Below are 27,409 nucleotides of genomic sequence, written 5' to 3'. Positions count from 1 at the left end.
ACCTTGGTCACATTTGTTCTACGGCGGCCGTACGGCGAGTCGAAAACAGCCATTTTAACATTTTTTTGTACCAGCTACATAGGTGGTTTGAATAAAAATGAATAAAACGACTGTTTTCGACTCGCCGTACGGCCGCCGTAGAACAAATGTGACCAAGGTATTATGACTAGTTTTATTGACCGGTCATGGCTTTGAGATGAGGATTGTTTTATGTTATGAAACATACACATTTGCTAGGTTAGATTAGAATAATGATTAGATTAGAATAATGACACACACTTGTTACCATTGATACAGTCCTGATACCCTCTGCCTCGACTCGGGAGTGTTTGAACTATTTAAAAGGTACTTGTGTAATGCCCTCAATGGTGTGCATTTTTTGTATAATACCATCTTTCCACTTATTTGTTAGTGCTTTTATAACATGTCAGTATGACTTCAATTTTTTTTCTAAAAATACATGAAAAGATTCATTAAAAAGGTAATTGACAGTCATCGGCAAATACACATGTATGATACATAAGATGATGATGATGGGTTCTTGTATAGCGTCGGTATTCGCCTCTGCGTCTTCAAACAGTGCTTAGAATTTCAAAGAGAAAAACGAGGTAACATGATATCATCGGCTCTCTTCTTTTGTATTAAAAGTTTACTAAAAAAGATACAAAATATGCTATAATCCAAGTTTAAATGAAAGTGTTGGTATTTTGCTTGTTCAACTAAATTAACCTAATATTCAATTTGTATTAATTCTAGTTTGAAGTATCCACTTAGTTGTGAAACAAAGGTATGCTGCTTGGGTTCTTACAGGCCCTGGAAAATTAAATTTTGCCTTTTTCATTTTTCAGGCCTGGAAATTCTTTGAATGTGCTTAAATTCAAAAAATTATCTTGTTGTTTAAAAATATATTTTAACCAAAATGATATTTTTTCCCATTACATTTCCCCAGTTTTTAAAACCCATGGAGTTCTGGAATTCTTCAATTAGAGACTTGGAAAGTCCTTGATATATTTTTTTTGCACAAAAAGTGTAAGAACCCTGAGTGCATATGGTGTACATGGGACAAAATGAGACAAAATAAACAAGAGATTTCCTGACACATTTAATCACAAATACATACAAGTACATCTCAAACATGTAAATTATCACAATACTTTTACATAATATACTTTTTCAATTGAAGATTTGATCTTTCTAAGGAGTTAAACAAAAATAAAAACCAGCCATTAAATAATCTGATAATACATACACAAGTGCCTACAAATGTATAAACTTAAAAAATACTTTGTATGTAGACTGCAATTATGTAATGTGTACAATGTAAGTGCTTACTGATGATACGCAACACACAATGAAGTACAAATAGAAAAGTGTATGATAGGCCTACTTTTGGATGGAAATTCAAGAGCATAACAAAGTAAAATAATTCAATGTCGCATAAGAATGCATAAGAATCATATCATGTGTGAGGAAACCACTAAAATGAAAGAACAGAACAAAGCAAAAGTTTTCCCAAACAAAACATACAAAATACATTTTTAATAAAGAATTATTATTAAAGGATTACCACAAGGGTGTCATATGATGACTTTGAGATAAATCAGGGCAGTGGCGTAACTATGGGAGGGGGATGTGTCACCCCAATCAGCTGACAAAAAAAAAAACAGTGACCCATGGTACGCCACTGCAATACATCATTGAAAGTTTTAAATTGATTTAAAGTACAATGTCATACATTCCATAGGTCAATTATAGAAACATCTGCGTACAAAAACATTTCCATAGTAATAAATAAGCTGTACCTGGCTGTCTGTAACAATACAGGTCCATGTACATGTACATCTTGGTAAATTTCCTTCATTTCAAAGTGAGTCTCACATTACCCCATCTAAAAATACAAACACAAATTACATTGCAAAACAAAATGTTTGCATATATCTCATTAATATTAAGCAATAATACTCTGAGACTTTCACACAATTTTACTGTTTTGTTCTTTCTTTATATACATGTAGCTTTAAGCTCTTTTACACAAACATAACAGAGATTCTGACAAAAAATTGTAATTCTTGCTGAAATGCTATTAATTCTTGGACTGACCAAAGCACATGTAATGCTGTATGGCAGTTCATAGAGGACCAAAAGATTGTTTTAAAAAGTGCACGTCTGCATGTGAAACCGAAGCACAGGAAACGATGGGATACTTTGTATCATCGATTCAGTAAATAACTGTGGCTCTTGGCACTTAATATTCCAGTTGCTTATACTCCTAAACAGCTTTAAGAAACACCCCTTGTTCTAATGAAAATTATATCTCTATGAAATGAATGAAATAATGGTTCAATACAGGTCAAATAAAAGGCAAAGACATACGGCTAGTTACTTAAAGGACAAGTCCACCCCAACAAAAAGTTGATTTGAATAAAAAGAGAAAAATCCAACAAGCATAACACTGAAAATTTCATCAAAATCGGATGTAAAATATTAAAAGAAAGTTATGACATTTTTTAATTTTGCTTAATTTCACAAAACAGTTATATGCACGTCCTGGTTGGTATGCAAATGAGGAGACCGATGACGTCATCCACTCACTATTTCTTTTGTATTTTATTATATGAAATAATCTAATTTTCTTTACATTGTCAAGGGAAACATCGATTAATTCCTCCCTGAACATGTGGAATTAGCATTGTTAAATAAATATGGTTCAGTCAAGTTGGTCATTATTGTCATAATATGTAAAAAATGAAATATTTTATAATTAAAACAATAAAAAACAAAAGAAATAGTGAGTGATGGACATCGTCGACTGACCCATTTGCATGTCACTGAGTTGTGCATATTACTGTTTTGTGAAAAATAAGCGAAACTTCAAAATGCCATAACTTTTTTATTTTACATCCGATTTTGATGACATTTTCAGCGTTATGTTTGTTTTAATTTTCTTTATTTATTCAAATCAACATTTTTCTGGGGTGGACTTGTCCTTTAAACCATGGCAGGATGAATGAATCTTTCTTTTGAGTAATGCATACAAGCAAAGTTGTAATACAAAAGGAACATATTATTCCAAGGTGATCAATATTGAAGTGTTGCATAATTATAAAAAGGCATATATTTCTTTTTGCCTTTTCTGCATATTAAGTCCCTTATTCATTGCTGAAGATACTTTGAGAGTACGTTTAACCCTTCATGTAGCATTTGTGATAAGCCAATGAGCATGTGTACCGGTACATTAAATAGTGTTTACACACACATCAACAGCAAAATGCCAAATATATAACTTTCCAATGTCTTGGAGAATCATTTCTCGTCAATCAAGAATGTTGTGCATTTGAATAAACTTTTGTATAATGGTATCATGAGGTGATGTAAATGATGCTTTGCTTTTTATATAAGCACATGTTTTTATCATACCCTGTTTAATGGATCCTTTAAATCAAGAGACTCTCATCACTGAAATAAAACAAAATAAAGATAAAGGCAACTTTAGACTGGATAATATACTGTATGCATCAAAGGAAAGTGACAAAAAAGACAAGCAGGAGAGTCGAAAATATCAAATTATTGATTATTAATTGCACTGAAGAAAATCACACACGGGGATCCTAAATATCTCTTTGTATGGAAATCACAAACGATTTATATTGTTTCAATATACTCAATGTCAAATGTTGACAAAAGAAGGGGCTATTGATTTGCAATTTTGAATCAATGTCATCTAATTCATGTAGAAAAAATATGTTTTGTATGCATAAACACTGTCTAATAAATATCTTTCACTTAATTCTATATTTTTTTCTTATCAATCAAAATATACAAATTTTTCTACCACAATTATCAATTGGATCTGGATTCACGATTCCACCAACTAAGAAACCAACAACATACATATATTACAAAATCACAAATTAATAACATTAACAACAATATATTATCAAACACCTTTATATGACAGCAAAATATTCTTAAAACTTTACCTTTTGACATGCAATAAATATCATCTTGGTCATGATTAGGGGTTATACTGCCATACAATTAATAGTCTATATTACGAAAGCCTTTCACTCTGTCACATGATCTGTCCTTTTTACAGAAAACATGAAATGTACAATCACAGTAATTCAAAATAAAGAAAACAAAAACCCAGTCTAATGCAATGAATCTTCACAATGCTGAATTCTACATTTTCAAAATGACCATCTCTGATAGATAATGAACTGATTCGTAAAAAACGTTGAGTAAAAAAAACAAAGGTATCAAAATCAATAGAATTACTGTATTGAATGGTAAAATTCAAGGCAAAAAATCTATAAATTCTATAATCTTTGAGATGTAATGCACTGTTAATTATAATTTTCTGATATAAGAGTGTTATATAAAATATATTTCCACATCACTCACATATAGTCAAGACTAATATAGGGGCTCTATAGATTACCCTATAATTTTTTTTAACTTTTAATGTTTAATGGAAAAATCAAAGGCAGTGCTGTAAGGAAGGGACAAATACAGAAATAATTAAATTGGCCAAGCCAAGGTAATAGACCAGTTCGTAGTTACTCATGGACAATTTTTGGTCAAATGACCTTTCATTTCTTTCATTATGATAGGCAGATTTCAAAGCAAAATATTATGTAAGCTTGCCTTACATAGCAGGATGAAGAAATTGAATAGACCAGGTGACTAGAATAGCACACCAATGAACACTTTATGAAGGTATTTGTTGCATTCCTACTTTGAATGCATATCATAGCATGTTGCACAATGTACTTGGCAAACTGTGAAAACCAGTCGTTCGTGGACGCGTTGTTGTTTTTTGTGGATGTAAATGAAAACCACAATTCAAAAGAATATATGAATAATCAAGACATCAAAGTTGGTGCTTATCTCATTAGATTTTAAACCACCATGTCACTTTAGTACAAATGACCTTCCTCTGATCATGCGTAGAATCTTTTGATCATGCGCAGAAAGGAACTACGAACTGGCTTATTCAGGAATATAATTTCTTTCCTCAAAGTAAGAAAAAATGAGAATGAAAACAGAAAGTGTCACAAAAAAAGAATAACATTATCAAAGTTGATCTAAGAAAAAAAAATCCCTCAATACAATACTTATGAATTAAAGAAAAAAGAAATCGAAACTTCTTGAATAACAAATGGAATGCCCCAGCAGTCATTGTGATGCAATTACATGTATAAATCATGACTTTATGAAAATGACAAAAAAGATCATTGGATTTGATTATTTGAATATATTACTATATCTGAGAACATTCCAACGTGTCATTATTTTCAAAAGTACTTTGTGCTTACAGTATCTATTATACAATTAAAATTAATACAAGTTTGTATATGACAAACAGGAGTTACAGGACAATTCCAGCTTGTCAGTACCAACAACTACCCTCAAGCTTGAAAGCACACACCATTTTCTATCAATTAAATTCACACCTGCAATAAACGTATGACATCCACTTAGTCCAAAATTAACCAGTCTCCAATTCAAATTTTATTCCTTTAGACCTACATTTAAGTGCAGCAGACACTCCAATACAGAAGTTAATGGGTTAACAACCAGTTCATGGAATGGTGTCATACCTTGTAACATAGCCTTTCCTGTATGACCTTGAGTAAATGAACAGAGCAAAGGACCACTTCCAGGTCATGAACACCCATACTGCTGCAAGATAGAAACCCTTGTCATTTCCGTTTACTGGCATCAGATCTGAAAAAGAAAAAGAATTAGATTACACAGATCATTACAGAGCAATACATTCATGTAAATTATGAATATCTAAGGGTATTCAGCAGGGTTGTGATCAATTACTTGCAGTAATTGATCAATTACATATGGTAATAAATTACATTTTTTCAAATAATTGTAATTGTAATTTGTAATTGAAATTTTAAAAGGGAAAGTACATGTAACTTTAATTGTAATTGAAAAAATTGGCTTAAATTACAATTACATTATTATTCATTTTACTCTGGATTGATTATTTCTCTTTTCGGTAGCTACATCTATATATCTCTTGCATGCAACTGTATGGTTTCCCATGATGTGGAGGAAAGAGGAGACACTATTGCTATAAAGAAGTGAACAAATGAAATATTTGAGAAAATTTGCAAAAGGTCATAGGTTCCAACAAGAAATCAAACTATGTAATTTTTCATAGTATCAAAGTTACATTTCTTATAAACTCATGCAGTGGCTTAATTTTGTTTGTGAGAATAAATGTAAGATGTTCTTTAGACTTAAGTTGGGAATACACCCTCATAAAATCAGCTTTTGTGGCGGAACAGGGAAAATGTGGATGAAAATATTTTTTCCTGCCCCCATATAGGCAAAAGCTGGATCTGCACTTGATGAATGAGGTCACGACTCACAAGTCAAGTTTACTAAATGTTGTACATCATGATTTCTACAAATGAAGAAAGCATGCAGATCTACATATTACTGAGAATGTCAATTGACTTTAACATTAAAGGGAGAGATAGACAGGATCAATGCTCACTAAACTAATCAACCTTATTTTGTCAATTTCTCTCTAACTTAGAATTATGTTGAAATGGGTGGCACTACATACAATATATAAATTGATTTCATTTATGACTTTATAGAAAGTAATTGAAATTATAATTACAAAAGTAATTGGTGGCCTTATTAGCCTAATTGTAATTGAACAAATGTAATGTAATTGAAAAGTAATTGTAATTGAACATTTCTTCAATTATGTACATGTCATTGTAATTGGAGAAAGTAATTGAGCCCAACCCTGGTTTTCAGTTGACCTTGCATTAATTAAATTATCACAAGTCCCCCGTTTTATTGCATTTTTGATTTGCAACCCACACATAATTTTAGATCTCTGTCCAAGCAATCGTGTGAACTTACAATGTATTGTACATAGTATGTTAAAGGTTAGTTTGAATATACTCTCTACATTCCACTCCAGTGTAAACATTCACTTCAACATAACTTACCAGTAGAGAAAATGGTAAGTTGAGTAGCACATCATTCAAAGAGAGAGACTAACTAGTATAAAACAACTATCATTTGCACATCACAAAAATAAATTTGCTTTATTAGGTCTGTAAAATGTGTTCCTTTTGAGCTTGAAACATGTACATGTGGTGTGGTGTACAATGTGAAGAAATTATGATATGAAAGGCGACTCAAAAGGCCAATATCCTTATCTTTTGGACTATGACTCCCCAAAATGAAAAATGATAGTAAAACAATAAAACTACAAGGCTTAAATCATTTGACAAACTCATTTTAGGGTGCACTACCAAAGGTCTACAGGGAGTCAAGCTTAAGTTTATTACTCAGAAAAATGTAATGCTCATGAATATACTCATTCATTTTTTTGCTCATCCACTTACCTTGTCCTCTGACAGCTCCAAGTACCACATATGTAACCAAGGCAATCAATGAACCAAGCTGGACAAAGAATCCAAGAACGATGAAGAATTTAAGTCGATAAACCCAAAGGTCTCGATGTCCTCTCATATGTTGGATGTGAACAGTGAGTGTGAGAAAAGCAAATACTCCTAAAGACAAGAAAAGAGGGAACTATACATTATGTGTGTGTATGCAGGGTGAAAAAGTTGTCTGAAATTGGAATGTGCTAAGGTACTGCTCTATTCTGCTTTTTTAATGTTTCAGCAAAGGCAGTACATATATAAATAATTTACAACACAGATGTGCAAGGTCACTAATAATCATAATAGGCCTGGGGCCCGTTTCATAAAGAGTTACAACTGTTGTAACTTTGCCATAATGGCAACTACCATGGTAACCTTGATTTTGACTGGCTGCCAAGCCCAGTTACTATGGTAGTTGCCATAATGGCAAAGTTACAATAGTTGTAACTCTTTATGAAATGGGCCCCTAGCTTTTCATGAGGGGCCTTGTTAAGACCTTGTCTCACTCAAAGGGATATCGTAATGTTTTACTATTTTGTCTTTTACATGTGGCTGCCCCTAGTCTGGTTTTGGCTAGGTCCACACCAACATGTAGCTTCCCGCACCCCTGGCCAGGTCCTTGTGAACACACTCTTGCATGAGCTACGCCCTACCATAGCAACAAAAAATAACTATTTCAATTTGATTTTTATCACTTTTGCATAAATTTGATTTGAGGAGACTCTCCTTTGGTCTCTGTCAATTCTTTTGTTACTGTCTACTTTTTGACTGCCTGAAGTTGTCCACCAAACGAGGTAAGTTGGATTGGAATAAGTGTTTCATGTTGCTGATGTATATTATTTATGAATTTATTATTGCTTTCATCTCAACATTAAGTATTTTAATGATTATGGAATATGGTATGGATATTTACGTTTCAGAACATAACAAAGTTCAATTTTACTTGTACATGTATGTATTTGGAAATCATTAGTAGGCCTAAGTTAGATCCATGACAATATTGACCACACATATGATACAATAATAAGGAGTATCACATGGAATTTTTAATGTTATCACTTGCTTGTTCGTGTTTTTTCTTTAATGATATAGTGGAGGAAATTCATTGAGATAACAACTTAAGATACAATGCAAGTTATGCAACGCATCACATGAAATGATTCTTGTACGGAAATTTCAGGCCACAACAAAGTTAGGGCCTTGACAAGGAATATCCAGAAACAAAAAAAGAATGTGGCATGTGAAGCTCTGGTTAATCCCAAGAAATTCTGGAATTATGTTGGTTCCAAGATGAAAGTTAAGCCTGGGATCCCCCAGCTTCTCACTGATTCTGAGCATGGAATGACCATAAGAAGGCTGAAGTGTTGTTAAATCATTTCTCAAGTGTTTTTACGAATGAACCGGTGGGAGATGCTCCTATTCTGTCTGAACGTGTGGTCACTTTGATGCTTGATACCATGGAGATTAGAGAGAATATGATTCTAAACGATGCTTTGGTTATATATTTCCAAGTCTCCGGGCCCACATGATTTCCATGATTTAAATCTCTAGCTTCTTTCTTAGCTAAGCCTTTAAAAATGCATCATTTACAACACATCAATTAGAACGGGTGTTCTTCCCCTAGTATGGAAAAGGGCCCATATTTCAGCTGTTTTTAAGAGAGGTGACAAAGCTTTGCCTAATAACTACCACCCTATAAGTCTAACTTGTATTATTTGTAAAGTACTTGAGTCCTTTAATACTCCGAGATGAAATTATTGACCACATGAAGGGCAATGATTTGTTTAGCCCTTAACAGTGTAGCTTCATTCCTGGAGGTCCATTTCTCTTCAATTTGCATACTATGTTGGACAAGATTCCCGAGGTGTCTGACTCAAATGGTCAGGTCGATGTAATTTACTGTATATGGACTTAAATTGACCAGGTTCCACACATGTGGTTGATAAACAAGGTTAAGAGTCATGGCATCGGTGGTTGTGTCCTTAGCTGGGTCCAAAGTTTTTTTTTGCAGGACATTCACAACAGGTAATTGTTAATGGTTGTGCTTCATCTTGAGCACCAGTAACCAGTGGGATTCTTCAAGGGAGTGTTTGGGTCCCATTCTCTGTCTTGTATGTGAACGATTTACCTGACGTGTTACAAGTGATGTGTACCTTTTTGCAGATGACACTAAGATTCTTAGTGAGATTACTTGCGATCGTGATTCTCAGTTACAAGACAATCTTCATGTATTACAGTGTTGGTCTGATAAGTGGCTTTAGAACTTCCATCCTGAGAGTGAGAAGAGTAAAGTTTTGACTTTTGGTCCTGTTAACAAGGTATTAAATTGCTCTCCCAGGTCATATCATTTAAAGAAGGGTAATGCTGTAATCTGCTTATGTGGAGCATGTTCATACAATGAAGGACCTGGGCATAGATCTACAATGTAGATGGCAGGCTTTCTTTTGATACCCACATACAAAAATTGTGTCAAAAGCAAACAGGCTAGCAGGTTTTGGTAAGGTCATTTGTGTTTTTGGATGAAGTTATCTTTAAGAAAATGTTTAAGGCTTTTGTTTGGACTCATCTAAGAGTATGGGCATGCTGTGTGGAATCCATACAAAGTAAAGCATATTGATGCACTTGAGAATGTGCAGAGACGAGCTGCTCGCTACGTTCAATCTTTGAAAGGGCTCTCATACCCTGAGAGACTGAAGAAACTTAATTCGCCTACTCTTGATAGACGAGCTAGGGGTGACGAGATCTTTAATATTCTTCACAAATATGACCCTGATGTTACCCCATGTCTGCATGTCTCACCAGTACAAGGGGTCATGCACACAAGCTTTTCAAGATTAGAGCTAATAAGAATACACCTAAGAACTTTTTTACATTGAGAATCTGCAACTTATGGAATAGTCTTCCTGAGCTTGTACTTGTAGCAGTCTTTAGGATACTGTACAATTTGAAGAGGATTGATTTTTTTGTGGCGTAATGCAGAATTTAAATTTTTGATTTTCATTTTTTTCAGGCCTACTGTAGATCTAGATCTATAACATAAGGTTCTTCTCCCGGACCGCGCCAAGTTCAGACGTCACTGTTATCACCAGGAGCTGGACATAGAGGAACAGAAGATCCTGTGTGGCTGAGTCCAGAACTGAACCTTATGTAACCTTAATATCATGTAACAATCCACATTCTTGTTTTTGCATCGCATTGGCAGCATTGCTATGCATTGCATAATTTCATTGGTAGGGTAGGCAATGGCACTAGATTTGTGCTGTAGACAAGTGTCCAAAAAGTCAATAGGTGAGTTGGCCTCAAATTTTCTTTCATTTTGAGTGAACAATGAAGTTTAACTGTAGCAACATCTTCATGTTTTCTGGCAGCCAAGTTGATTATCTATCAATGTGACATGTTTCCACGGCTCCTCACTTACATGTAGGCTCAAACAGTATAGGTCAGCATAAAGACTTAACAGTTAAAAATGCCTATTTTGGGCCACTAGCCCAAACAGTGCAGTATACTGTATAGCCTATGGGGGTGGACCAATAATAATATGCTAGTTGCTACTGACTGTATGCATTTCCAGGGCCAGGCACATTTATATGGAGTAGATCCTCTATTTAAGCCTTATTTTTCACTATTTAGGAAATTTTGAGGTCAGTTTTGAACAATGTCTGTGATAATATTAACTAAGGTAATGCTTCTTAGTAGAAATGGTGTTTCAGTTTGTTTGTTTTTTGTCCTGCTCCTAGACTCCTACCTTACCCAAGGCTTGTTCATTGAATGAGTGACCTTACCTATCATTAGTATCAATCATCATGCCTGTGGACAATGGTGGATGTGGCTGTCATTGGCATTTATCAGTTTAAAAATATTGCGATCAAGTATTAAACTTCCCTGACACTTGCAGATAAAATTAAAATAAGATTAAGTTACCACTTGCTAATCCCCACAGAGCGATGTGTAGATTATAAAATTGTTCAGCAGCGATGAAGCAAATAAAGATGGCCAGCCCAACAATAAGTCCAGTGACTGCGAAGGCAATACGACACCGCATCCTTAGCGGACTGGGGCCCGAGAAGTCATCCATGATCCCCGCTCCTGAGTCCTTTGCTGCTCCTATCCTAATTAATTGCAACTGGAACCAGGAAGTCGATCCGAGCTCTCCGTCGGCCGTCAAGTCAAACGAAAATATGTAAAATGGGGACCTAAGGCCTTCTCGATTTTCGCTTAGATTGTAGCCAATCGATGTATTATGTGCTAAATTTGCTCCATAGAAAATAACCTCGCAAAATCGAGTTCAATCACACATACCGGTACCAACAAATTTCTCAATTACCAGTGCATGCAGTATACCGGTACCGTACTACCGGTACGCCCTCGCCGGAGTAGAGTCAGCCAACAATAAGCTAGCCAACAGCAAGCCAGCCAACAGTTCCAGCCAACAATATTGCGATGTAAGATAGTTCAGATACAGGATTTTGCGCACGAAGAGAAGCGTGCATTCTTGTACAAATCAAACAAACGGGGTCAGGTGGGGTTTCCCTTCTTTCAATTTGTAAAGAAAAACAACGGGCAAGTGCATAAATTTTAGTAGCCCACATCCCTATATACTCTATGTTTTTTCGTGTATTGAGAAGTAAATTTCAACTAAACGTCCTCTTTATAAAACACAATTCGAAGATTGCTCCTGAAATATATTTTTGGTGTGTGGATCGAGGGGGGTTTCCCTTCTTTCAATTTGTAAAGAAAAACAAGGGGCTAGTGCCTTCGTTTTAAGTAGCCCACACTCATATACATTCCTATATATTCCACGTTTTTATATATATTGAGGAGTAAATTTGAACTAAAAGTCCTCTTTATAAAATACAATTGGAAGATTGCTCCTGAAATTTATTTTGGCTGTGTGTAGGGGGGTTTCCCTTCTTTCAATTTGTAAAGAAAAACAACGGGCTAGTGCTTTAGTTTAAGTAGCCCACACCCCTATATACTCTAGGTTTTTTCGTATATTGAGGAGTAAATTTGAACTAAAAGTCCTCTTTATGAAATACAATTGGAAGATTGCTCCTGAAATATATTTTGGTGGTGTGGAGGGGGGTTTCCCTTCTCTCTATTTATAAAGAAAAACAAGGGGCTTGTGCCTTCGTTTTAGTAGCCCACACTCGTATACATTCCCATATATTCCACGTTTTTATATATATTGAGGAGTAAATTTGAACTAAAAGTCCTCTTTATAAAATACAATTGGAAGATTGCTCCTGAAATATATTTTGGGTGTGTGTAGGGGGGTTTCCCTTCTTTCAATTTGTAAAGAAAAACAACGGGCTAGTGCTTTAATTTTAGAAGCCCACATCCCTATACTCTATGTTTTTTCGTATATTGAGGAGTAAATTTCAACTAAAAGTCTTCTTTATAAAATACAATTGGAAGATTGCTCCTGAAATATATTTTGGGTGTGTGTAGGGGGGTTTCCCTTCTTTCAATTTGTAAAGAAAAACAACGGGCTAGTGCTTTAATTTTAGTAGCCCACACCCCTATATACTCTAGGTTTTTTCGTATATTGAAGAGTAAATTTGAACTAAAAGTCCTCTTTATTAAATACAATTGGAAGATTGCTCCTGAAATATATTTTGGGTGTGTGTAGGGGGGTTTCCCTTCTTTCAATTTGTAAAGAAAAACAAGGGGCTAGTGCCTTCGTTTTAGTAGCCCACACTCATATACATTCCTATACATTCCACGTTTTTATATATATTGAGGAGTAAATTTAAACTAAAAGTCCTCTTTATAAAATACAATTGGAAGATTGCTCCTGAAATATATTTTGGGTGTGTGTAGGGGGTTTCCCTTCTTTCAATTGGTAAAGAAAAAAAACGGGCTAGTGCTTTAATTTTAGTAGCCCACACCCCTATATACTCTGTTTTTTCGTATATTGAGGAGTAAATTTCAACAAAAAGTCCTCTTTATAAAATAAAATTGGAAGATTGCTCCTGAAATATATTTTGGGTGTGTGGAGGGGGGTTTCCCTTCTTTCAATTTGTAAAGAAAAACAAGGGGCTAGTGCCTTCGTTTTAGTAGCCCACACTCATATACATTCCTATATATTCCACGTTTTTATATAATTGAGGAGTAAATTTCAACAAAAAGTCCTCTTTATAAAATACAATTGGAAGATTGCTCCTGAAATATATTTTGGGTGTGTGTAGGGGGGTTTCCCTTCTTTCAATTGGTAAAGAAAAAAAACGGGCTAGTGCTTTAGTTCTAGTAGCCCACACCCCTATATACTCTAGGTTTTTTCGTATATTGAGGAGTAAATTTGAACTAAAAGTCCTCTTTTTAAAATACAATTGGAAGATTGCTCCTGAAATATATTTTTGGTGTGTGGAGGGGGGTTTCCCTTCTTTCAATTTGTAAAGAAAAACAAGGGGCTAGTGCCTTCGTTTTAGTAGCCCACACTCATATACATTCCTATATGTTCCACGTTTTTATATATATTGAGGAGTAAATTTCAACTAAAAGTCCTCTTTATAAAATACAATTGGAAGATTGCTCCTGAAATATATTTTGGGTGTGTGTAGGGGGGTTTCCATTCTTTCAATTTGTAAAGAAAAACAAGGGGCTAGTGCCTTCGTTTTAGTAGCCCACACTCATATACATTCCTATATATTCCACGTTTTTATATATATTGAGGAGTAAATTTAAACTAAAAGTCCTCTTTATAAAATACAATTGGAAGATTGCTCCTGAAATTTATTTTGGCTGTGTGTAGGGGGGTTTCCCTTCTTTCAATTTGTAAAGAAAAACAACGGGCTAGTGCTTTAGTTTAAGTAGCCCACACCCCTATATACTCTAGGTTTTTTCGTATATTGAGGAGTAAATTTGAACTAAAAGTCCTCTTTATGAAATACAATTGGAAGATTGCTCCTGAAATATATTTTGGTGGTGTGGAGGGGGGTTTCCCTTCTCTCTATTTATAAAGAAAAACAAGGGGCTTGTGCCTTCGTTTTAGTAGCCCACACTCGTATACATTCCCATATATTCCACTTTTTATATATATTGAGGAGTAAATTTGAACTAAAAGTCCTCTTTATAAAATACAATTGGAAGATTGCTCCTGAAATATATTTTGGGTGTGTGTAGGGGGGTTTCCCTTCTTTCAATTTGTAAAGAAAAACAACGGGCTAGTGCTTTAATTTTAGAAGCCCACACCCCTATACTCTATGTTTTTTCGTATATTGAGGAGTAAATTTCAACTAAAAGTCTTCTTTATAAAATACAATTGGAAGATTGCTCCTGAAATATATTTTGGGTGTGTGTAGGGGGGTTTCCCTTCTTTCAATTTGTAAAGAAAAACAACGGGCTAGTGCTTTAATTTTAGTAGCCCACACCCCTATATACTCTAGGTTTTTTCGTATATTGAAGAGTAAATTTGAACTAAAAGTCCTCTTTATTAAATACAATTGGAAGATTGCTCCTGAAATATATTTTGGGTGTGTGTAGGGGGGTTTCCCTTCTTTCAATTTGTAAAGAAAAACAAGGGGCTAGTGCCTTCGTTTTAGTAGCCCACACTCATATACATTCCTATATATTCCACGTTTTTATATATATTGAGGAGTAAATTTAAACTAAAAGTCCTCTTTATAAAATACAATTGGAAGATTGCTCCTGAAATATATTTTGGGTGTGTGTAGGGGGGGTTCCCTTCTTTCAATTTGTAAAGAAAAACAACGGGCTTGTGCTTTAGTTTTAGTAGCCCACACCCCTATATACTCTAGGTTTTTCGTATATTGAGGAGTAAATTTGAACTAAAAGTCCTCTTTATTAAATACAATTGGAAGATTGCTCCTGAAATATATTTTGGGTGTGTGTAGGGGGGTTTCCATTCTTTCAATTTCTAAAGAAAAACAAGGGGCTAGTGCCTTCGTTTTAGTAGCCCACACTCATATACATTCCTATATATTCCACGTTTTTATATATATTGAGGAGTAAATTTAAACTAAAAGTCCTCTTTATAAAATACAATTGGAAGATTGCTCCTGAAATATATTTTGGGTTTGTGGAGGGGGGGGGGGTTAATATCTCTCAATTTGTAAACAAAAAGAAAGGGCTAGTACTTTAGTTTTAGTAGCCCACACTCCTATATACTCCAGTTTTTTTTAGAATATTGAGGAGTATGTAAAAAAAAAGTTCCTGACAAATGAAGAGAGCTATCATATTTTTGAAGGGGTGACCCTTTTTATTCAATTTTACAGTGCGTATCAATAAAAACGGGACAGTTATGAAACGTCTATCAAAATACCCTTTTGAAATATGATGTCTATATTTTGATGTTCATAGATACTCTGAAATCTTATCGATCAAATTGAAAATGTTTTTTTTTTTAATTTGTTCATGCTTGAGTGCACACGAGATGGTTTTGTTGGGGGTTCAAATATAGGATTGCGCTAAGTGGTAGGAAATGAAGTGTATGGTTATAAGACTTCTTGCCAATCAGCAGATTATTTTTGCCATAGTTTTCATATTTTGGTCGCAAATGTCACGTACAAAGCTGTATATTTACTTTACTTTTTCATTTCAATAAATTATTTTTTTAGCAATGAATATTCTTTCATACTAACATTTTTTGTCAACCAAGAATGACCCAATTTGTAATTAGGAATTTGAGAGCTTGTAATCAATTCAAATCATTTTATTTTATGCAACAAGCAGATAAATCCTTTTCTGTTAGAATTGATAATTTAATATCCTATCTAACACACAATTATAATGATTTGAATAAAGTACAGCAAATTCACCCTATTAACAACTAACAATTAACAATTAGGGGTTTGGTGAATGATAACATCTGTTCTCGTTGTGAAGTAGAGGAAGATATTCATCACGCTTTCATTTCTTGTGATTTGAACAAACCATTCTTTGAATTTTTGAAAAAAATAATCCAGCAAATATTTCATAAATATTTAGAAATCAATCATTAAAATTTTGTTTAAACATGAAGTAGACGAAAAATTAGTTTTACTTCTGACTATCGCACTTTGGTGCATTCACAAAGTCATCGTTTTAAGAAACATGAGTGGAAACGAAAAGAGAGGCAATCCCAGAAGGAAAAACCAGTACGGCTGGACCAGTTACTCCAGTAAAATTTAATTGGTAACTCTGAAAATTGGAACAAAATATACTGGTCTGCTATAAGCTGGACCAGTAATTTTTTGATGGTCAAATTTAACTGGACCAGTATAATTTTAACTGGACCAGTAACAAATATACTGGTCAAACTAACTGGACCAGTAATAATTTTACTGGTCCAATTGAACTGGACCAGTACAAATTGTGGTGGACCAGTAATTTTACTGGTCAAATTATACTGGACCAGTACAATTTTTGCTGGACCAGTAATAATTTTACTGGTCCAATTAAACTGGACCAGTAATAATTTTACTGGTCAAATTATACTGGACCAGTACAATTTTTGCTGGACCAGTAATAATTTTACTGGTCAAATTAAACTGGACCAGTACAATTTTTGCTGGACCAGTAATAATTTTACTGGTCAAATTTAACTGGGCCAGTACAATTTTTGCTGGACCAGTAATAATTTTACTGGTCAAATTAAACTGGACCAGTACAATTTTTGCTGGACCAGTAATAATTTTACTGGTCAAATTAAACTGGATCTGAAATTCATATTTTTAAGAGAAATAGACAGAAGAATAGAAATGAAACCTCGGTATAGGAAAAGATATGTTCATCTACCCAAAGAAATTATGGAATATATTTGAAACACTGTGAATTTCGTGTTTCCATTTAATGTTTTTTTTAATTTATGTTAAAGATTACGTAAGATTATTGCACAATTACATTATTATGTAAATTTTTGTTTTGATTTCTGAAATTTCCTGTAATGTCATGTATGCTCATTTTCATAATGTGTTATGTTTTTTTTGTTGTAAATAAAATCCTCTAATTGAGGCCAAAAAAAATGCAATTAAGCATTTCTTGGGTTGACTTTTATTAATTATTAAATATGCAATCCTAAAAAATATTTTTTTTTTTAAAGTAACTAAATAAGTTTGTGAGTGAATTTTGAAACATAATTTTAAAAACAATGGCAAAGATAATGAAAATGTTAAGAGGAAGTTTACTGCTTAGCAGGAAGTCTAATGACCATATATTTTGTTTCCTCTCATTTCTGCACAAACCTATTTTTGAACCCTTGACAAATCTCGTGTTCGTTCAAGCATGAACAAAATTCATTTCTTAAAATTGCATTTAAAATATAAGGTTTCAGAGCATCTATAAACATCAAAATATAGACATCATAATTTTAAATTAATTTTTGATAGACTTTTCAAAACTGTCCAGTTTTTATTGATAAGCACTGTATTGATAGAATGAAGGGGCTTGTCCTTTGATAAGGTTCACTGGCCCTCTCTTATTATTTGCGCCCTTTTAAAAAGTATTTCTTTTTTACTATTGAGGGGTGAATAAAAATGAAAGTATTCTTGACTGAAAAGCAAAAGTGAAGATTGCCCCTGAAAGAAATTTCGGGTGTTTGTGGAGGGGAGTTTCCCTTCTGTCAATTCGTTTATAAAGGGGGGGGGGGGGGGGTTAGTGCCTACATTTCAGTAGCAAACACTCCTATATATTATTTATATCCTTTTTTGTCCTTATTTTACTGTTGACAGTAATTGGGGATTAAGTAAAATTAAAAAACCTCCTGATAGCAAACGGAAATATAGCTCCTAGAAGACCATTCGGTTGTTTGTAGGAAGTTTATTAAACCTCATTTCAATTTTTGGATACTAAGAAGGGCTAGGGCTGATTTTTTTAGTTGCCCGCACTCCTATAATATACTCGATGTTTTAAAAATATTGAGAATGATATAATGGAAAAAGATTGCCTGTTGAAAGCAAATAGAAAGATTGCTCCTGGTAGAGCTTTCAGTTGTTTGTAGGGGGTTTCACATATTTGCAATCTAGGGTTACAAACAAGGGGCTAGTCCTAAAGTAAAAAAAAAAATAGTGATCCCACCCTCCTGGGAAGATTGATCCATAAAGAAATTTCGGGTATGTGAAGCGAGTTCCCTAATTCCTTCAATACGTTTATATTAACAAGTGGCAAGTGCGCGTACACACACACACACAAACACACACCATCACACTGACACACCCTCACACGGACATATATACATATATATATATATTCATATTTTTTAATATACAACTTCGAGGGAATTGAAAAAAAAAATGGTTGGAATTTATGAGGGCTCCAGCCCACAAAAGCCCTCCCCCTCTCCATCTGTACGCCAGTGTTGATAACAAAAGAGAGTCAGAATAACAGCTATAGAAACAAGTGACCAAGCGAGAAAATTTCTTGGGTATTGAAAATTAATTTGCATTATACACCACTTAAAAAGCCTATACAGTGCGAATTATAATTCTGTTTCACAATGCTCTTTTTCGCGTATTATCTTGCTTCAAAACAAAACAAAGTGGGGTTAATGGGGGAGAAGGCTGAAGCCCCCTTAACCCTATCTAGCCCGAGGAGGAGGGGGGGAGCTTAATAAGCCCCCACCCCCCTTGACATTTTTCGCTAAACGTCTGTAATGGGCTAATAAAAGTAAAGCACTAACCATTTGTTTTTGTTTACAAATTGAAAGAAGGGAAACTCCCCTTCACACACCCGAAATTTGATTTAGGAGCAATCTTCCAATCAATCTTTATCAGAAAGAAAATTCATTCTAGATTACTCTTCAATATACGAAAGAAACAATCTTCCAATTGTATTTTATAAAGAGGACTGTTAGTTGAAATTTACTCCTGAATATACGAGAAAACATAGAGTATATAGGGGTGTGGGCTACTAAAATTAAAGCACTAGCCCGTTGTTTTTCTTTACAAATTGAAAGAAGGGAAACCCCCCTACACACACCCAAAATATATTTCAGGAGCAATCTTCCAATTGTATTTTATAAAGAGGACTTTTAGTTGAAATTTACTCCTCAATATACGAAAACACATAGAGTATATAGGGGTGTGGGCTACTAAAATTAAAGCACTAGCCCGTTGTTTTTCTTTACAAATTGAAAGAAGGGAAACCCCCCTACACACACCCAAAATATATTTCAGGAGCAATCTTCCAATTGTATTTTATAAAGAGGACTGTTAGTTGAAATTTACTCCTCAATATACGAAAACACATAGAGTATATAGGGGTGTGGGCTACTAAAATTAAAGCACTAGCCCGTTGTTTTTCTTTACAAATTGAAAGAAGGGAAACCCCCCTACAAACACCCAAAATATATTTCAGGAGCAATCTTCCAATTGTATTTTATAAAGAGGACTGTTAGTTGAAATTTACTCCTGAATATACGAGAAAACATAGAGTATATAGGGGTGTGGGCTACTAAAATTAAAGCACTAGCCCGTTGTTTTTCTTTACAAATTGAAAGAAGGGAAACCCCCCTACACACACCCAAAATATATTTCAGGAGCAATCTTCCAATTGTATTTTATAAAGAGGACTTTTAGTTGAAATTTACTCCTCAATATACGAAAACACATAGAGTATATAGGGGTGTGGGCTACTAAAATTAAAGCACTAGCCCGTTGTTTTTCTTTACAAATTGAAAGAAGGGAAACCCCCCTACACACACCCAAAATATATTTCAGGAGCAATCTTCCAATTGTATTTTATAAAGAGGACTGTTAGTTGAAATTTACTCCTGAATATACGAGAAAACATAGAGTATATAGGGGTGTGGGCTACTAAAATTAAAGCACTAGCCCGTTGTTTTTCTTTACAAATTGAAAGAAGGGAAACCCCCCTACACACACCCAAAATATATTTCAGGAGCAATCTTCCAATTGTATTTTATAAAGAGGACTTTTAGTTGAAATTTACTCCTCAATATACGAAAACACATAGAGTATATAGGGGTGTGGGCTACTAAAACTAAAGCACTAGCCCGTTGTTTTTCTTTACAAATTGAAAGAAGGGAAACCCCCCTACACACACCCAAAATATATTTCAGGAGCAATCTTCCAATTGTATTTTATAAAGAGGACTTTTAGTTGAAATTTACTCCTCAATATACGAAAACACATAGAGTATATAGGGGTGTGGGCTACTAAAATTAAAGCACTAGCCCGTTGTTTTTCTTTACAAATTGAAAGAAGGGAAACCCCCCTACACACACCCAAAATATATTTCAGGAGCAATCTTCCAATTGTATTTTATAAAGAGGACTGTTAGTTGAAATTTACTCCTGAATATACGAGAAAACATAGAGTATATAGGGGTGTGGGCTACTAAAATTAAAGCACTAGCCCGTTGTTTTTCTTTACAAATTGAAAGAAGGGAAACCCCCCTACACACACCCAAAATATATTTCAGGAGCAATCTTCCAATTGTATTTTATAAAGAGGACTTTTAGTTGAAATTTACTCCTCAATATACGAAAACACATAGAGTATATAGGGGTGTGGGCTACTAAAACTAAAGCACTAGCCCGTTGTTTTTCTTTACAAATTGAAAGAAGGGAAACCCCCCTACACACACCCAAAATATATTTCAGGAGCAATCTTCCAATTGTATTTTATAAAGAGGACTTTTAGTTGAAATTTACTCCTCAATATACGAAAACACATAGAGTATATAGGGGTGTGGGCTACTAAAATTAAAGCACTAGCCCGTTGTTTTTCTTTACAAATTGAAAGAAGGGAAACCCCCCTACACACACCCAAAATATATTTCAGGAGCAATCTTCCAATTGTATTTTATAAAGAGGACTGTTAGTTGAAATTTACTCCTGAATATACGAGAAAACATAGAGTATATAGGGGTGTGGGCTACTAAAATTAAAGCACTAGCCCGTTGTTTTTCTTTACAAATTGAAAGAAGGGAAACCCCCCTACACACACCCAAAATATATTTCAGGAGCAATCTTCCAATTGTATTTTATAAAGAGGACTTTTAGTTGAAATTTACTCCTCAATATACGAAAACACATAGAGTATATAGGGGTGTGGGCTACTAAAACTAAAGCACTAGCCCGTTGTTTTTCTTTACAAATTGAAAGAAGGGAAACCCCCCTACACACACCCAAAATATATTTCAGGAGCAATCTTCCAATTGTATTTTATAAAGAGGACTTTTAGTTGAAATTTACTCCTCAATATACGAAAACACATAGAGTATATAGGGGTGTGGGCTACTAAAATTAAAGCACTAGCCCGTTGTTTTTCTTTACAAATTGAAAGAAGGGAAACCCCCCTACACACACCCAAAATATATTTCAGGAGCAATCTTCCAATTGTATTTTATAAAGAGGACTGTTAGTTGAAATTTACTCCTGAATATACGAGAAAACATAGAGTATATAGGGGTGTGGGCTACTAAAATTAAAGCACTAGCCCGTTGTTTTTCTTTACAAATTGAAAGAAGGGAAACCCCCCTACACACACCCAAAATATATTTCAGGAGCAATCTTCCAATTGTATTTTATAAAGAGGACTTTTAGTTGAAATTTACTCCTCAATATACGAAAACACATAGAGTATATAGGGGTGTGGGCTACTAAAACTAAAGCACTAGCCCGTTGTTTTTCTTTACAAATTGAAAGAAGGGAAACCCCCCTACACACACCCAAAATATATTTCAGGAGCAATCTTCCAATTGTATTTTATAAAGAGGACTTTTAGTTGAAATTTACTCCTCAATATACGAAAACACATAGAGTATATAGGGGTGTGGGCTACTAAAATTAAAGCACTAGCCCGTTGTTTTTCTTTACAAATTGAAAGAAGGGAAACCCCCCTACACACACCCAAAATATATTTCAGGAGCAATCTTCCAATTGTATTTTATAAAGAGGACTGTTAGTTGAAATTTACTCCTCAATTTGGGAAAAAGAAGTTCAGTAATTACCAAAAATAGAATCAGTGTTAGATGGAAAATCATATGCATACACTTTGTCAATCAGCCATATCAAAATAAAAAAAAATAGCAATGGGTTGGCTCGAATGAATATCTATGGCCTGCCACTAGTGATTAGGCCCGTGTAGCCCTGATCCCGTTTGTTTGATTTGTACAAGAATGCACGCTTCTCTTCGTGCGCAAAATCCTGTATCTGATTTATCTTATATCGCAATATTGTTGGCTGGAACTGTTGGCTGGCTTGCTGTTGGCTGGCTTATTGTTGGCTCACTTGACATAGGCTACGCCCTCTGCAGTTCCAATTAATCGTGTAAATTGACGTCGTCCGTATCGTTGTCTATCTGCTGATTTATCGCTCCATATATGCTAGCTTTCAGAAATTTGGAGGAGATAAATGATCCCTTTTTATTGTAAGAATCTGAAATAATGTAAGTATCTAAGAAATTTATGTTACACTAGTTTTTATCATTTACATAAACGTTCATATTGTACCTATTATTAGTTTAAGTCCCATGTATTGGAATTGATGTAACCTGGGGCCCGTTTCTCAACACCCGGACAAGTTAGTCATACTCATAACCACTTGTTCACTGCAACCACCCTGCCTGTGGGGAATCTACAGGTTGGACTATGGCATGCCAATGCTGTGCAGAGCACACACTTTAAAAAATGATTAAAATATCACTTTTGTGACCAAAATTACTAATTTCTGTAGTTGCAATTTATTTTTCATTAGTAGGCCTAACTTGGGGATAATTTTTGTATTCACTAGAGGTTGAATTTTGGGCATATTTTTGTGTACGCCCTCTATTGGTGGAAAATATTATGGCAAGAAAATTTTCATTTTTTATCTCTATTTTTAATTAAGAAAAAAATAATTTAAAGAATCAAATTCACTTAGGGCCAAGTTGTATGACGAATAGGTGTAATGGAACATGTCAGTGTAAAAATATCAAGCATTTGTCCCAAAGAAAAAGAGAAAATAAGCCAAACATTGCCATCCTTATTTTGCCACACATGGAGATATAACTGAGAACAAGGTTATATCATAACCTGGCTTGTTCATTGAATGAGTGGTCATAACTCATATCTTTATCCACCAACCACGGAGTTAGTTCCATTCTTACTAAACCCGTTTCACGAAAGCCTTCCTAACTAAAATCCATTGATATCGATACAATCGGCAGAAAGAGTAGACGAGACGTAGCCTGCCCTTAGTCACAACATAGCATAATTTTTAAAAAGCAAAATATGATAAAACTGCAATTATTGTGATGAATTTTGAAATACATCATCAAAATAATAGCAGAGCCAGAGGTAAAATATTTACCATGCATACTTAAACCATGAAGACTGGAGCATATGCAATTGCTGAGAAAATGAAATTATGAATAATTCATTTCATGACTTGAAAAAACATGTGGACGTTGAGATGGGTACCCCGGGATAGTAAATTTTAATAGTTTACGGAAGTAAACCACAATGATTTTCGTTGTAAAATAATGATAATTATATGTTATTTATGGCTCCAAGCATTATCAAAATATAGTTTAACATAATATTTTAAAATCCATAGATACCGAATCGCACGATTTGATAAATTCTTTTCATAAATTAGAGATAGAACTAGAAGTTATCAAAATGTTGATAAGGGTCTGAAAACAACTAATACGAGTCCAGTTATGGATGACCTGACGTGGTAGAATCTTTATCGATTCAATTATTTTACTATTTCAAAATGAATGGTTTTGTTGCGTTGTACCAACAGTTTTTATAGTTTCTGTGTATTACAATTATTATTGTTGATCTATCACACCTGTTTTGCAATGTAATTTCAAATTCTATGATTGATTACGTAAGATTATAAGTTTCAAATTTCGAGGCACTTTGGCATGTCATAATCTACCCACGTACATGTTATGCCACTACGTCTTTAAGAAAGAAGTTATGACAGGTTCAGAGGTGTCATAAATATTTAGTCAGGTTGTTGTCCCCGATCTTGTCAAAGAGGGCTTCGTGAAACGGTTAGCGGACAAGTAGCTCACTATCTCCGATTTAGTCAAGAAGTTAGACTTATGACGGTGTTGAGAAACAGGCCCTAGAACTCTAGTTAGTTTTTCTACCCGTGGCCGTGTGACTGTGACATGACATTGACACTCGTTCAAAATACAACTTAGATTATGATTTATGGTATAACTATAACCTTGTTCTCTGTTAGGGGTGTTAAGACTCTGTGTAAATTGGCAATGTTTGGCTTATTTCTCTTGTTCTGCATGTTCTTGGGGATAAATGCCTGATTTTTGTCATCGATTTAAAAAAATAAAAAAAATTTGGGGGGGTCATCAAAGGTCATCACATCCTCGTACCATCAATATATGTGAGTGCCCCCCCCCCCGGGGGTCTAGTATAGCTGAAGTCTAAAGTAAAAATCATCCAGTTTTTTTATACACTTATCGAAAAGGGAGTCTCTAGTATCAGTCACTAAACATGCTAAATCAGTGCAATCATGAATATGCATTGATGAAATTTCCCATGTCATGAATCAATTCAAAGTGTATTATATTGTTCATTGAATGAGTAGTGTTCATGACATACTGCATAACCAGTATTCAAAAGTAATGTAGGGAGCTCACCCAGCTCAAAATCATACCTATATATGGCAAGTTCCCCCAAGTCTGCGCAGTCCCCCTTGTCTGCGCACACGCGTATCTGCGCGATTCTACTAAAAGAAGATACGCAACGAGCACGAACTTTACACATGCAATACATAGACAGGTATTCATAAAAAAATCCGACTCAAAATGGTGGAAAAATAATGAATTTAGGGCATTTCATGTGACGGCCTCAAAATGCAGCCTTTCTCATCAAAATCCCCGAATCGTGTGCAAAGTGAATGAGTGCGCAGACATGGGGTACCATTTTTTTTTTCAATCTGAAAATGACTGCCCGAGGTTTTTTCCAGAAAATCCTATATTTTTTTTCATTTTTTAATGAGAAATTTGGTACACTTACTCTTAATAATATAAGGAACATTATTAACTGAAAAATTTTGTGAAATAAGAAGAGATTCATGTTAAATCTTATCTCAAAGTGTTAGGGGCGCAGACTTGGGGCCCACCATCATACTACATGTACAGACTCCTCACACCAAGTGCTAATATAAACTATTTCTTGCTCTTTGTATAGAACCTTCCAATGACCTGGTCTTGCTATGGATGAAATCGATGTGCAGTGTAGAATTCTGTCACTCCCTGAAGAGATCTTTGTATATCATATCATTCCATTACTTCCAATGCCTGATATCTGTGCTGTGAGAGGTGTTTGCAAGAAGTGGTGTGATTTAGTCAACATTCACTTTGCTCAGCTCAAAGTGCTGGATCTTACTCCATGGGACTTTCTAATTACTCCAGAATTTCTCCATTGTGTTTTGTCCCATACAATGTCATTGAGGGAATTGAGGTAAATATTATATATATAGATTATAAGTTAGACAGAAAAATCAGTCTATTTCGGTCAGGATATGCTCCGCTGAGACTTTGGCTTTGCGGCATCCTCTCCCTCCATCATGTCCATAGACCAAAGTATCCCATACGCACCACAGTGGTGGTGGTAGACATCATGTAACACAAACAAGATTGGTTGGCGTATTTGTATGTTCTAGCTGCACATGACACCTAGCGAACCCTGTATGTTTGGAATCAAAATTTTGTATTTTCAATTCTGTTCATTTTTTTCAATTTCACTCTCCTCATTTTACATCACATATTTCAAGAAACTGGTAAGATGATTATATACTTTTCATGAAACATGCTTTGTTTTCCCCATCCCCAAAATTGTGATTCAGGCATTAATCGAAGAGGGTGAGGCAGCTCACTCTTTTCCCCATAGACGCTGTAGTTATGTGGCATGTGAACCACCACCATTGCGAGTTCTATGGGAGACTTCTGTCTGTTTAGGAGGAAAACTGAGAAAAATAAAAAAATTTAACAACTTGGAAACAGCAGATTTTTTAGTTTGATTATAACTATAACCGAGACATCCTTTGTAACTTTCAACTAGATATTCTTAAGACAATGTCAATCTGTCAGTCTACATTTATTAACAATTATAGCAAGTGAGAGGAGACTGACAAAAACTTCATACAAAGTTGTTGTAAATTTGAACTACATGTAATCTTTTTATTTGGGGGGGTGGCATAATTATTCTTTTATTAGTCTTTTTTACCTACAAATACATTTGCTTAAAAAAATGTTTGAAATCTTTCTGCTAAGTTTAAAAAGTTTTTGCTGGTTTATGTATTTTCAGGTTAGATAAATGTTGGAAGGCAGTTGTTAGTGAAACCATGGATGTAGCAGCAGATAAATGCAGAGAAGTAAGATGTGCTTCCTTCTTCAAGTGTGGAAAATTAACGGAAGACTCTGTTATACAGCTGGCAGAATCTTGGAAACATCTGGAAGAGTTGGACCTGAGTAGCTGTTATCAAGTAGGTACTATGAAATATTTCAATAACAATGTAACATATTGATCAAAATGACAATTTTCTTCTTCTATCTTTGTTTCTTGTATCCCTATATATGTATAAATTCATGATTCTAAAAAAAATGTAATTATTATGTTATGTTTGCTCCTTTTTAAATTCAGAAAAATTCCACCCTACATGTGCATTTACTGTGTATACATGTATGTGCACGCTGTTTGAGTGTGTGCGTGTGTTCACTTGCTAGATTTCTCTGTTCACTTTATCTTTGTCATTAAATCACAGTTCAGTAGTAAAATCTCTAACTCAAAGAAAAATATACATTGAATTAAAACTAGTATAAACTGATATGAAACAAACCAATTAAAAATGAATTATTAATGTCAGATACAAAATTCAAAAGATAGAATAATGTTTCATAAAAAGAAGGCAAATGTTTCTGTTAAAGCTACAGTCCTTGTGTCACACAACAATGATGTGAAATGTACATGTAAAGTGATTATCAAGTTGTGATGAATTGAGGGATGGGATGTCACAAAGAAACAAATCCCCCAAAGTGATACCCTGTGTTTGTCTTTTC

The 27,409-nt window shown here is 34.5% G+C and overlaps 2 protein-coding genes across 3 annotated transcripts in view; one reads left to right on the top strand and one right to left on the bottom strand.

Moving 5' to 3' along the window:
- Positions 1-1,086: 1,086 nt before the first annotated feature.
- LOC129257212 (heme transporter hrg1-B-like) lies at positions 1,087-11,824 on the bottom strand. Of its 2 annotated transcripts, XR_010293084.1 has the most exons (5): positions 11,355-11,808; positions 7,392-7,559; positions 5,604-5,730; positions 2,982-3,456; positions 1,087-2,382 (listed from the first exon to the last, which is right to left on the bottom strand). XR_010293084.1 is itself a non-coding variant. In XM_054895491.2 (4 exons), the coding sequence occupies exons 1-4, from the start codon at positions 11,506-11,508 to the stop codon at positions 3,435-3,437; spliced, it is 471 nt and encodes a 156-aa protein (XP_054751466.2). In that variant the 5' UTR covers positions 11,509-11,824; the 3' UTR covers positions 1,087-3,434. The 2 variants fall into 2 exon arrangements, 1 of the variants encoding a protein (XP_054751466.2); XM_054895491.2 differs by having other exon boundaries at positions 1,087-3,456; positions 11,355-11,824.
- A 10,811-nt stretch (positions 11,825-22,635) lies between these two features.
- The window catches only part of LOC129257213 (F-box/LRR-repeat protein 4-like), a 13,856-nt gene continuing 9,082 nt past the window's right edge, over positions 22,636-27,409 (top strand). The window contains exons 1-3 of the mRNA XM_054895492.2: positions 22,636-22,780; positions 25,539-25,811; positions 26,658-26,835. Of these exons, the coding sequence (XP_054751467.2) occupies positions 25,564-25,811; positions 26,658-26,835 (426 nt within the window). The 5' untranslated portion in view covers positions 22,636-22,780; positions 25,539-25,563. The remainder of the gene's footprint in view (positions 22,781-25,538; positions 25,812-26,657; positions 26,836-27,409) is intronic.

The sequence above is a fragment of the Lytechinus pictus genome, chromosome 3 (genome assembly GCF_037042905.1).
Source record: "Lytechinus pictus isolate F3 Inbred chromosome 3, Lp3.0, whole genome shotgun sequence".
NCBI lineage: Eukaryota > Metazoa > Echinodermata > Echinoidea > Temnopleuroida > Toxopneustidae > Lytechinus > Lytechinus pictus.
This window is presented reverse-complemented; position numbering and strand designations above follow the sequence as displayed.

What these genes read in the sequence shown, in the direction of transcription:
- LOC129257212 (XM_054895491.2), bottom strand. Translation starts at nt 11,508, where the DNA reads ATGGATGACTTCTCGGGCCCCAGTCCGCTAAGGATGCGGTGTCGTATT. An exon ending in TCTGTGGGGATTAGCAAGTG is followed by an intron (nt 7,560 to 11,354) that starts GTAACTTAATCT and finishes TCTTGTCTTTAG; the next exon opens with GAGTATTTGCTTTTCTCACA. An exon ending in TGGAGCTGTCAGAGGACAAG is followed by an intron (nt 5,731 to 7,391) that starts GTAAGTGGATGA and finishes TTTCTTTTTCAG; the next exon opens with ATCTGATGCCAGTAAACGGA.